The 13,413-nt window shown below is 44.7% G+C and overlaps 1 protein-coding gene across 1 annotated transcript in view; it reads right to left on the reverse strand.

Annotated features, from left to right (window-relative positions):
• Window positions 1–231: 231 nt before the first annotated feature.
• The window catches only part of slmapa (sarcolemma associated protein a), a 65,359-nt gene continuing 52,177 nt past the window's right edge, over window positions 232–13,413 (reverse strand). Inside the window, exons 18-23 of the mRNA XM_031568503.2 lie at window positions 10,063–10,137; window positions 9,316–9,621; window positions 7,288–7,405; window positions 4,940–5,111; window positions 3,860–3,994; window positions 232–1,262 (exon numbers count right to left, since the gene is read on the reverse strand). Of these exons, the coding sequence (XP_031424363.1) occupies window positions 1,170–1,262; window positions 3,860–3,994; window positions 4,940–5,111; window positions 7,288–7,405; window positions 9,316–9,621; window positions 10,063–10,137 (899 nt within the window). The 3' untranslated portion in view covers window positions 232–1,169. The remainder of the gene's footprint in view (window positions 1,263–3,859; window positions 3,995–4,939; window positions 5,112–7,287; window positions 7,406–9,315; window positions 9,622–10,062; window positions 10,138–13,413) is intronic.

A 13,413-nucleotide genomic window follows, 5' to 3' on the forward strand; every position in this document is an offset into this window, starting at 1 on the left:
AAGAGAACTCAAATCACTGTTAAGGCAAAGCTAATCCCAGAGTAAGGTGTAAGATGTGCTACAGACGGAGTCTGTGTATGGTCCTTTAGGACACACGGGGAGGGTGACCATCACTGACAGCTACTTGTTCAACAGCCTCTTGAACATGTTTTAGCAACCAGTTAACCAGGTGATCGGAGCCCCGTAGACAAGACATTGTTCCAACGAAAAACAGACCACATTTCAACAACATATCAAGGAACATTTTAATTTCAAATTACCTACATTTTGTAGTGTCTGACAGGAACATTATTTTGCTCACACAACACAAATAAACAATGCTAGAGTACACACTCACATATTTGTGCTACAAACATTTGATTTCAACAGACACTTAGAGCACAGAGGGACTCGTTGAGTTTAGAACATTGCTTCATCCTCCTGTCTCGTCACACTGATTCGACTCCTTGTTAAATTGATGCTGCACAAGTCTGTGTGGCACTTGGATGACAACTAGCAGGTGTTAAATTAAGTGCGTAACACACACACACACACACACACACACACACACACACACACACACACACACACACACACACACACACACACACACACACACACACACACACATCCACACAGATACACACGTCTAGCTCTGAAGTAGATACATTAGGCACTTCACCCTTTGTGCCTAGATGTTAAGATTCAGGATTTGGCTTTTACATCTATTTGGAATACCAGATCAAAAATCCAACATGGCAAACCACAGAAAGAAAAGAAAAGAAAAGAAAATTAAAAAGAAAGGAAACCAGAACTTTGCCAATAGTTTGGTACCCAACCAAGAGAGAAAAAGCCTATTTTAGGCCATTGTGAAGTCAACATTCTCACCTAATGACAAAAAAACAATCAGGATGAAAAGAAAAACAGCAGATATAGCTTTTCTCTACAGTAGAAGTAACAACTTTTATTCCCTCTTATTCTATATATATTTACAGTTACATTTTATACAGTTGCACTACGGCTCCTTGGGGGGCCTCAAAACAGAAGGGACCCAAGGAGGAGGGGGTGGGATGCATTTGTGTCCGTGTGGAGGGTGAGGAGCACGTAGGATGGTGTGTGTGTGTGTGTGTGTGTAAGTGTGTATCTTGGAGGAAGGGTAAACTTTGAGAGTGCACACATGTGCCTCACTCTCAGGAGGTGCTCTTCGACAGGCCGGGATAAAGAACTGCCGCTGTCACAGCAACCATCACAGCAACCACCGGCATCCATGGCAACCAGCCGCTCTGTAACAAGTAGACACACGGCAACAGACAGACACACACAACACAAGAGACACAGAGAGAGAGAGAGACCTCGTCACACAACTGGCACTAGACTTAATACAGTACGGCTGCAGAGGTAGAGAGACGTAGGGAAGGAGAAAGAAAAAGAGACAGAGACAGTGTGTTTGCGAGAGAGAGAGAGTGTGTATGTGTGTGTGTGTGTGTGTGTTAGAGAGAGAGAGAGACAGCAGAAACAGAGTTAAGATGAACACACTTGAAAGAGAGAGAGAGCGAGCGAGCGAGGTCAAGAGCACTTCCAATGGAAGAACCAGTAGCCTCACAGACAATAGTTGATGATGATGATGATGATGATGCAAAATCAAACTCAATGCACTGCCTTAATGCAAGGAGGGCAGAAGCACTTTGTTTCATTTTAGTCAAAAGAAAATGGAAGAGCAAAATGATGATCAAAAGAAGAAGGGAGGGAAAAGCCAAATTTTCCTAAAAGCAAAAAAAAATGACAAATGAATGATCCAAACTAGACAGAACAGGTGTTACTTGGTCAGTGAATGATTAGGAGGGCAAACTACGCGGAGAGAGAAACGTAGGCTTTTCTCCATTGTGAAGCGGAAGCTCCAAAGAGGGATTTGAAGGACAAAGCCGATGGGGTAAAGAGGTGGAGGGTGTGTGTGCGGTAGGGTGAGAGGTGTGTGTGCTTGTTACAGATGGCCATGCACAGATGGTGAAGAGAGCATGATGCACACGGGAGAGGACGACACCAGACACACACACACACACAAGAGACTCGACACGAGCGCCGTGTACCTTTCTACCACAACTGGCCGTAGCACCAGTACAGCAAAGCCAGGATAAGGCCGATGAAAATGGCTTGGGCGGGCTGCGATATGGATGGCTAAAGGAGGAAGGGGACATTACAGAAAATCAACTTTAACACTACGCAACACAAAGACCTGATCTGATGGCAGGGGGGCTGGGGGAGGACGGCTAAGGGAGGGCTCTGCAAATAAAAAGTAAGGAGGGGAGGATGGATTTTTTGTCATACAAAAATAACAACAACAGCTCCTATCAAATATATACACGCTAAAAGCATACACCCAGAGCAAGTACACGGTTGAACACCTGAGCTAGATCCCACCCCCAACCACAAGGAGCACAGACACGACACAGACAGTGGAGTGGTGTTAATAGGACAATTGGTCACAACATTCAGGTTATTGAATCCATCCATTCCACCCAGCCCGTCTGGATCAAGTTCTTCCCCTATGCCCCTGAGAGAGTCTGAGGTGCAACCAGCTCACCAAAACACCCTTCTTCCTAGAGTGATCGTTTTTAAAGATATTTGGAAAAAAAAAATTGAGAAAAACATGTTTGTCTATCAGCTGTAAGAAAATTGAATTGGAAGTTAAGGGGTAATTATCAAAAATGCAAAAAAAAAAAAAATCAAACTCAAGTACAAACAAACATGAGGCACCAAGGAATAGCCCTGGCTCCTGACCAATCAGAAAGTCAGAAAGTGCCACCTATCATGTGATTGTTTGGGTCATCTTTTCCCCAGTGCTCTGTAGAAGAAGAGTCTAGGACTGAAGCGGACCTCCTCCACAGGTGCAACCCTGAAGGGGTACATTTGGGCCCGTGTGAATGTGACTGTGTGTGATGTTCTGATCCAGCTTTAGTCAGTGTGTGTGTGACGGAGTAAGGCATGGGCACTGCTGACGGGGGGAAGAACATTAAAGCAAGACAGCAAAACCTAATTAGGCCTGTTTTTACTTATTATTATTTTTTTACTTGCATAATCTCCCTGTGGATGGTGCATAATCTCCCTGTGGATGGGGCATAATCTCATAATCTCCCTGTGGATGGTGCATAATCTCATAATCTCCCTGTGGATGGTGCATAATCTCCCTGTGGATGGGGCATAATCTCCCTGTGGATGGTGCATAATCTCATAATCTCCCTGTGGATGGGGCATAATCTCCCTGTGGATGGGGCATAATCTCATAATCTCCCTGTGGATGGTGCATTTGCATTTGTTGAGGGCAGCGGTTTCCAACCGTGTTCTTAGATGACTGCAATGCGACACCCTGTTTGTTTAAAAACAAACTGAACTCCTCCACTATCCTTTGAAATTGTCATTTCAAACAAGAGAACAGTATCTTTTTTTTTTACATGATCTATTAGCAAACGTGCTGCTTCTAAAAGATGATTGAATTACCTCTTTGGCAAATAAAGACACACTCCGCCAAACACATAAGCTTGTCCTAAGAGTCTCTCCTTACCTTAAACCAAACAAGAGGCAGATCAAAGCCTCACACACTGGAGTTGAGGAAGCAACCGGGCCAGTTGGAGATTCAAATGTCTAAATCCCTGTGTGTGTGTGTGTGTGTGTGTGTGTGTGTGTACTCACCCAAATGAGTATGGAGAAAAAGCTGAAAGCAATGGCAGCCCTGGCTGCATGAGCTGTGTGTGTGTGTGTGTGTGTGTGTGTGTGTGTGTGTGTGTGTGTGTGTGTGTGTGTGTGTGTGTGTGTGTGTGTGTGAGAATGACAGTCAGTGAGTGAGGCAGAGACAGAGAGAGAGAGAGAGACGAGGAGGACTCACATTCTTCCCCTTCTCCTGCAGCAGCTTGAGGTTGACCTTACACTGCTCCAGCTCGGCGTTGATGCAGGACTTCTCCTGTTCGGTCCGCTCATAGCGATGCCTCAGATCCGACAGCTGTGTCTGAGTGTCCTCATACTGCAGGTGGAGAGAGGAGAGAGAGAGAGAGAGGCACTTAGAACTAATGTTAGAACTAGGGTTGTCAAAATAGCGCATTTATTTCAATTAATCAATTATAGAAAAAATAACACATATTAGTTGCACTCTATGATGACTATGGGGGGTTTTGGTGACATAAGTTCGCAAACTAGCAAGATTTGATCATCAGTGCTTTAGCTGTCGGTATGGTCTGACGGTACTGAAGTAGGTTAACTCACTAGCTTTAGACAAACTATGAGATATCTGTTAGGCATTAGTGTGTGGTGAACATCACACTGCCGTGGCTTGTTTACTTTGATTCGTTTAGATTAAGTAATCACAAACCATGTAATTAATTCGATCATTGTTTTCTGATCGCTTGACAGCCCTAGTTATAACACTCTTGTGGCTTGAACCTCTATGTGCAGAATGTGTGTGAGTATGTGTATCATGTTACTGTATGGCCACTGATATGTGTGTGAGTGTGTGTATCATGTTACTGTATGGCCACTGTGTGCATATGTGTGTGAGTGTGTGTGCATGTGTGTGTAAGTGTGTGTATCATGTTTCTGTATGGCCACTGTGTGCATATGTGTGTGAGTGTGTGTGTCATGTTACTGTGTGCATATGTGTGTGAGTGTGTGTATCATGTTACTGTGTGGCCACTGTGTGCATGTGTGTGTGAGTATGTGTATTATGTTACTGTGTGGCCACTGTGTGCATGTGTGTGTGAGTGTGTGTGAGTATGTGTATTATGTTACTGTATGGCCACTGATATGTGTGCGAGTGTGTGTATCATGTTACTGTATGGCCACTGATGTGTGTGTGAGTGTGTGTATCATGTTACTGTATGGCCACTGTATGCATATGTGTGTGAGTGTGTGTATCATGTTACTGTGTGGCCACTGTATGCATATGTGTGTGAGTGTGTGTGTTCTGGTTCACCTCTCTCTGTAGGCTCTTGGTATGACTGTCGGCCTGGGCCAGCTGGTTCTTGAGCATACTGGCATCCTGCAGGTGCTGATCCTGCATGGAGCCCAGGCGGCTCTGCAAGGCTCCCTGGGACTTCTCCAGCGCATTCAGACTGCTGCTGAGAGTGGCACTCTCCTCCCTGGAGCTACACACACACAGACACACAGACACACACAGACACACACACACACACACACACACAGGAATGAACATGCAGGTTTTTGAAATTCTGCAGGTCTCTGTCGAGATGAAAATTGGGGGATGATGAAGCGATGGCAGACAAATGTTTTTTTTTAATGATCAGAAGACGATGAGACCATGATCTACAGAACAGGATCTGACACCCCATATCCCACACATCATCCACCTGCTTTCATTCTGTCAGACTGAACAAGTTTGTCAGTACACACACTTAGGGACATTCTGTGACCAATGTTGAAAACCAGAAGAGTGTAGGTTCATGTAGGGCTCATAAGGACAAGAACATTACTGGTGTGTGTGTGTGTGTGTGTGTGTGTGTGTGTGTGTGTGTGTCTGGTCATAACAGCCATAGCTGATGAAACAAGCTCCTCTTAAAAACGCTTACAATCTGTGAGGTAAACAAAAGGTCAGCGGAAACACTCCTAAATTGAAAGCGTGCAGCGTGAGGACAACCAACGATTCACAGCAGGTTATGAATGAGCGTACAGAGAGGAGAGGAGAGGAGAGGAGAGGAGAGAGGAGAAGAGAGGAGAGGTTCACAGGAGGTTATGAATGAGCATACAGTGAGGAGAGGAGAGAAGAGGAGAGGAGAGGTGAGGTTCACAGGAGGTTATGAATGAGCATACAGTGAGGAGAGGAGAGGAGAGAAGAGGAGAGGAGAGGAGAGGTGAGGTTCACAGGAGGTTATGAATGAGCATACAGTGAGGAGAGGAGAGGAGAGAAGAGGAGAGGAGAGGAGAGGTGAGGTTCACAGGAGGTTATGAATGAGCATACAGTGAGGAGAGGAGAGGAGAGGAGAGGAGGAGAGAGGAGGAGAGAGGAGGAGAGAAGAGAGGAGGAGGAGAGGTGAGGTGAGGAGAGGTTCACAGGGTCTCAGAGAGATGACCTCAAGTGTAGTAGACACAAGAGTGTCTTAAATGTCAGCAGCATGAACCACCAGAGAGAATACCAAACAACTGATGAGTGTTGAGATGTGGCAGAAAGAGTGATGCATGTTGGAGACATGTATGGGGCGACAGTGGTACAGGAGGTAGAGAAGTCGTTTAGTAATCAGAAGGTTGCTAGTTCGATTCCCTGTCGAAGCGTCCTTGAGCAAGACACTGAACCCCTAATTGCTCCTGATGTGCAGTGTGCCATCAGTGTAAATGTAAAATGTAAAATGTGTATACAATGTAGGTCGCACATATGTAAGTCGCTTTGGATAAAAGCGTCTGCTAAATGACTAAATGTAAATGGAGACATTCACACAAGCCCAAATCCCTGCGCTGTAGTGATGAGTGTGGCCACATGAGACCAGAGGCAGCCCAGTGATATCACTGTCTAAAACATACCCACAAGCCCAAGGTTTCAAAGGGTAGGGTCATGGTCTGTCAGGTGTCAGCGGAACAGACTGCCGGTATCACAACAGATGGGAGGTCTTTTGGTCATTTCCTAAACAACCAATTGCTATTGCTGCTTGACTTACAATACTGAGTGAAATGATGCTGAACTTTGACCTTTTTGCCTGCTGTGATGCCTCACATAACCACGGCGTTTCAAATGTGTTCGGTAATCTATGAATAACTATTGATATGTGAACAGATATGAATGTTGTTCAAAGTACACAATAAGCTGCTCAGTCATCTGTCATTTTGGAGCACAGGCTTCATTCAAAGCCAGCAGGAAGCCATCCTTGTCAATAGTTGTATTGGTTTGTCTAGAAGGACATTCAAATTGGCAGGTTGTCAACAGATCTTAATGACTAGTCAACAACATGGCTTCAACAGCAAAAAACTGAGAGTACCCCTGTCCATTAACCCCTGTTGACAGACAGTACTGTCCTGTAAGGGAGAAGTGTGATGACTTCACTGTCCTGCTGTGGTTGGGCCCGTCTTTACACGTCCAATATCTTTGTTTCATTCTGTGTTCGCTGAAATGACCTTTAAACAGCTTTCAAAAACATTTCATCACACTGTAACTGTAATGGTTGCATATAACAGTTTGTCAGGTGTTTCTACTGATGGCAGTCAGTGTGTGTGTGTTTCTACTGATGGCAGTCAGTGTGTGTGTGTGTGTGTGTGTGTGTGTGTGTGTGTGTGTGGGGGGGGGCAGTGGTGGTGTGTTCAAGTCTGCAGACCTACCTGTCCAGTTCCCCTTCCAGCCGATGAAGCTTCTGCAGCAGAGAGCCTTTCTCTGAGCGCAGACTCTCACATTCTTTCTGCAAAGTGCCACACTCCTGCTGCAGCTTGTCCAGCTCACCTGCGCGCGCACACACACACACACACACACACACACACACACACACACACACACAGTGTCACCACTATGACTACCAGAATCACCAAAAACACAGATCTCCCTACAGTCAGGGATTCTTTACTTACTCGCAGAGTCTACCTGACAAGCACCTCTTTATATATTTCAGCAAGTCTATGTATTGTTGCCTTGCCTAATCTAGAGTTAAGGAGAAATCTGATTCCTGTTCAAATGAAAACAAACAGAACTATCAAAAAATGGTTTATGCATCTCCATAGGACAATGTCCTAAACCCCTGTTGTGAAACGGATTAGCAAATCCAGCTGAAGGCCCTGCAAAAATGATGCAGTCGCTCTCCCAAACAAACCCCCACAGCAGAGGGAAAGAAATTGATACCATGTGTATGTATTGGTGTGTGTGTGTGTGCATGTGTCTGTGTGTTGCAAGCCATGCTCAAGCCTGATGGGAGAACAGCTCTGGGGTCCTGCCCGTGCTGGAGATGTACTGCTCGTCAGTCCTACAGAAGGCCAGGCGTCCATGTTGAACATGGCTCTGTCCTACATCCAGACACACTGGGCTGGGCTGCCATTGTCATGACGACCATTCACTGCTGACAGTTTGGATTAAGACTCTAATGCAGCGATCAGACCCTGCTGCTGCTAGCTCTGTGTTGAAACAGCGCATTGATAGGCCACAGAGGCGGCCACAAATAAAAAGCCTGCATTAGGAACTACATAATGGAGGTGAGCTGACCTTGCTTGCCTTTTAATACTACATTTGATTTACATACCGTAATTTCCGGACTATTGAGCGCACCTGAATATAAGCCTCACGCACTGAATTTTTTAAAAATAATTATTTTTAACATAAATAAGCCGCACATGTCTATAAGCCGCAGGTGCCTACCGCAACATTGAAACAAATTAACTTTACACAGGCTAAAATGAATATCAAAACTAATACAATAGTTAGTTTTGGCAGTTAGATAAGTGCACTGTTGCTTTAAGAGCGCACAGTCGCAAGAGTCAATCAGAAGCTAGAACGTTAGATTGAAGACAGAAGCTAGTTTGAAACCAGTGAGCTAAAGAACTTGAAGACTGGATTTGTATTGTTGTAAACTTTTATTTTATTTTCTAAAGTGTTTTGAGTTGTGTTCTGTCTACGCTGGTAGACTGTGGTTATTTTGACATTAGTTAAGTTATTGAGAGATACTGAGAAATCGCGTGGAGCTAAGCATCCATGCGGCTGCATCCATGCTAGCATCCTAGCTCCACAAAGCCACCGTAAACACAAAGCCACCGTATACAGTCACAGGTATCATAATCCATAAATTAGCCGCATCGTTGTTTAAGCCGCGAGGTTCAAAGCGTGGGAAAAAAGTAGCGGCTTATAGTCCGGAAAATACGGTATTCTAGTACTCAGGAACATCATGGAGGAATAATACACTTTTCTCAGGAAGCAATGGTTGTGATTGGTGCTTGCAGGATTTCATATCCAACTCAGATTATTACAACCCAAGGTGTCAAATGTGGCCCTATTCTGCTACGAACCATTTTGTATTTGTTATGTGCTGTGTACCTTGGTGGTTTGAAACCTACTGAAATCGGTAGTAACATAATGATGCTTCAAATGTTTCTACAAATCAGCAGAACCCCTCTTCTTCACACAACTATTTCTTGAAATGTAGAAAGAAAGCTAAATCAAACCTAAAAAGAAATCTTAAATGGACCTTTATCAACACCTCAGGCTTTCTGAAACCCACAAGGCTAGTACCTGTCTTCTGCTCCTGACTAAACACAAATATCCCAACACGATATACGTGAAAGGTCTTCTGTTAAATGAATGGGCTCCAACCTTGTCTTAAATGAATGTGAAGATGGACCCACGAGACATGCCTGTCCCTGTATGCATACCTTGCAGCTGCACCGCCTTCTCCTGGTGCTTGTTCTGCTGCTGGAAGCTGGCCTGGAGGGTGCTGATCTCCACCTCATATTTGGCGGCCGCCTGCTTCCACTTGTCCAGCTCAGTGGTGACGCCGCTGAGGTCGGACTGCAGGGCGGCGATGTCGCGCTCCCGCTCGTGGTTGGAGTCGTCCACGGCCTGGCGGAGCAGGATGACCTCCTCCTGGGCGTTGTAGAGCTCCTCACGGGTGGTGCTGATGGTGTTCTCCCTCTGCTCCCTCAAGGTCTCCATATCAGCCTGCAGCTTCTGCAGCTGGGCTACGCACCCCAGAGCAAATGAGCAACGTTAATCTTTGAAACATAATAGTCCCTCCAGTTTCTCACAATTCCATGACTTGCAAATTCAACGCGAAATAAGCAATTAACCGCTTTTTTTTTTTTCCGGGGACGCTGCATATTTTCGGATCTACTTTAGAAATTGAGCACCAAATTGCAGAAAATAAGCCTTTATGTTAAACTGCAACTTATTTTCTGCTTCTTCTGGCCTTCAGATGGAAGTATAAGGTTACACTACCACTGGACGGATGGATTTCTGATCAGAACTATACATCAACATAGTTGCACACATGCCATGACGTGCCAGTAAAGTAATGTTCTATCAGAAATGGATGTTATCAATTTGCAACCAGGCTCCTAAATTTAAATTGGCTGTGAAGTCCGGTGTGGGAACAGTGAACATTCCACAGTGATGATACTCACTCTGAAGGAAGTGGATCTGTTTGGCGGACTCCTCCGTCTGCTGGCGGTTGGTCCTCCTCTCCTCCTCCAACAGAGCTGAGAAAAAAGCCCAGAGGAGAAGCAACGCAATGAACCAACCATTGATTATCTGCAGCCCTTGGCTCCACCATGAACACAGGGCATCACATAGTCCCTTTCTCTTCAAGCTCACTAGCCCTGTGCTGGTCAATTGTGCTACATTCCTCACAGTCCTGCCTGAGCCTCATCATCATCATCATCATCATCAATAATCAACTACTACAACAAATATGATTTCCTTCCTATTATGATTTAATAAAGTATCCATCTATCTATCTATCTATCTATGAAAAGGATTCAATCATCTTAATTAGCTTTTTTTGTTGGGAAACTGTGGATAAAAGAACTTTTTTTTTTCACAGGTTATGGTTATTAAAAAGGTGGAAGTGTCCTACCTTGCAGCTCCAAACATTTCTGCTTGCCAGTGTTGGCCAACTCCTGGGCCTCCAGTAGCTCTCTGTGCAGGTGGTGGATCACCTGCTCCGTGTCCCCGGCTCTAGGTTGGCCCTCTGCAGCTCGTCTGTGGAAGGACAAGAGCAGTGGAGCCGTCAGCGTGTGCAGGCACAGAGGAGAACAAGAACAATCTCCTTGATAAAACAGATACATGCTGGGGGGGAGTTGTGGCGCAAGTGGTAGCATCCCAAAAAAGACATGCTATCGATCACATTACAAGGCAAACTGAAGTAGGTCACAACATATAATTACATCAATATGAGAGGGGGGATTGTGCACAAGTCAGCCGGAGGTGTAGAGAAGTGTTTATATTTGTGACCCTTGCCAGAGAGATTCTCATTGGGACACTACTGCACAACAGTAGAGCAATACCACTGCTCAATAGGGAGCTTGTCAGACTATTCAGTCATTACTCCCCACATCTCTTTCTGAACGGAAGCTTTGTTCCAGAGATCCACCAGTCTGTTCAGAGCTGGACACAGTCAATGAGGCAAGCAAAACAATTATGGTTATCCTGTAATTCAATAAAAGATGGCTGACATTCCGAACTACCATATCCACCAAATGGTCATTGAGAGGCGTGTGCGCACACACACACACCAACACACACACACACACACCGTTATTTCATTTAGTCAGTGAGTCATAGGCCCAAAGTGCTGTTCCTGGTTAGAACAAGAGAATGTTTAACAGAACACGGCAGCGCTGATCTTAAACAACCTCCCTAACGGCAATGTTCCTTTGTGTTGTATGAAGCAGTCTGTGTGGAATGTGAACAGAAGAAAGCAGCGAGGCTCAACCAGACCAGACCTCAGGAAGTGTTCACTTTCTTTCGTAGCTTGTCTGCAATGCATAACAGAGCAATTAAAACATTAAAATCCACCCTAAAGGCATTCTTTTGCTCTCATCGTGATTGCTGCCCATGGCCAATGCCTTGGTTCTTGGCCTCCAAAATTCAGCGGTGCCATTTGTCAGTGCTAAAGACCCAGTAATGATACAGCAGACCTAGCACCAGGACTGCCAAAACACCACCTTAGCAGGCCAAACAGGGTACAGTCGCCACAAACACCATCTTAGCAGGCCAAACAGGGTACAGTCGCCACAAACACCATCTTAGCAGGCCAAACAGGGTACAGTTGTCACAAACATACTTCCACATCAATGCCCCACACAAACAAACAAGACCTCCATCTGGATTCCTGCGGTTTGGATATTGCCATTCTTCACTCTAAAGAGGAAGGAGCACATGCCACTTCTGCCTTCAAAACTACAGCTGTAAGAGCTTGTGTCATGGGCTCATTCAAACTACAGATGTAAGAGCTTGTGTCATGGGCTCATTCAAACTACAGATGTAAGAGCTTGTGTCATGGACTCATTACAGCTGTGAACATCCGTCAACTTGTCAGTTGGTGGTCAAATGGGGTGTTTAGAAGGAGTCATTCACATTGCATCATGACACACACACAAACAAACGCACAGGCCTCGCACTCCTCAATGAAAAGCGGCTGGCTTTCATGTGTTGCCATGGGTTTAATGAGAGGATGGCAATCATATTCTCATCCTCTAATGACAGCTGAGGTCATTCATGCCTTAAGCGCACGGGTGAAGTTACCCCCCTGAAGTCGGAAAAGAAAAATAAGATCAGTTTTGTCTGGAATCTCTGAAATCCAATCTTCACACCACATTATTAAGCCAACACGATAATAACGTTGCCATATAGTACCTTAAAGGCTTTTCCGTCAGATTAATACACTGATAAATGAAATAAATGAAATGTTCAGGTTTGTACATCTGTAAGGTCACACCACCTGTAGGACAGTGTAAGCACCCTAAGACTCCGTCATTAGACTCAGTCATTACCTATGGCTTTGAGGGAGGAGACGGATCAGGCGGCAGAAAGTTCACCATCAACAAAACTCCACTTTTTGAGCCACGCTCTAACATTTGGAAGTAGATAGTAGAAGATGTGGAATTCCATCGAAAGAGCGCGTGTGTTAACCGGGATATGGAGAGATTTTTGTTCTTCCCAAGCTTTTAAACTCTGAGGACAATGAGATGTAGTGTAACATGGAGCTACAGCTTGATACACTACTGAGTTACTATCTGAGGAGAAACTGGAGGTGTACATTTCAATATTTGAACCATCGCACTAGGCGTTTGGCATGTTGTAATGGCTCATGTTTTTTTTAGCTTGTTATGCTGTTATATACATAGGTTAGGCTAGGTAAGCTAGATAGGTTATCTAAACTCTGCAAATGTGATTTGTCTAACTTTAGCCTGTGGGTACCAAAGTTTTTTTTGTACTCTCTTCAAAGTGGTACAGTGCACAGATGTTTAGAGTAGACATTGAATTATTCTAGAATGGTCAACTTCATAAAGGCTACAAAAGTAGTTTTGGCTTTGTCACCTATAATAGCCCATCTCCTCTATTCGCCTAGCTTTCACAGAGAACAATGTCTAAGCAAATAAATAGGCTACGTGGTTCAATAGCTTATCAGCTCTGCAAGTCATGTAGCCTAGCTAAGATTTCTCTCTAAAGCGATGCACAGCCTGCACATTCAGAGTAGTCTGTTTTTAGCTCTGCTCTCTCTACCTAAGATTTCTCTCGAAGGTGATGCACAGCCTGCACATTCAGAGTAGTCTGTTTTTAGCTCTGCTCTCTCTACCTAAGATTTCTCTCGAAGGTGATGCACAGCCTGCACATCCAGAGTAGTCTGTTTTTAGCTCTGCTCTGTTGGTGCAGCATATCATGAAATTATTTGAGATGCTTAGATAGAGGTTTAGGAACCAACCTACCTGAAACTGATGAATGTTTTAAATACCTCTTTGTAGCCAACACTT

This window comes from Clupea harengus, chromosome 5 (genome assembly GCF_900700415.2).
Source record: "Clupea harengus chromosome 5, Ch_v2.0.2, whole genome shotgun sequence".
In the NCBI taxonomy this organism is placed as follows: Eukaryota; Metazoa; Chordata; class Actinopteri; order Clupeiformes; family Clupeidae; genus Clupea; species Clupea harengus.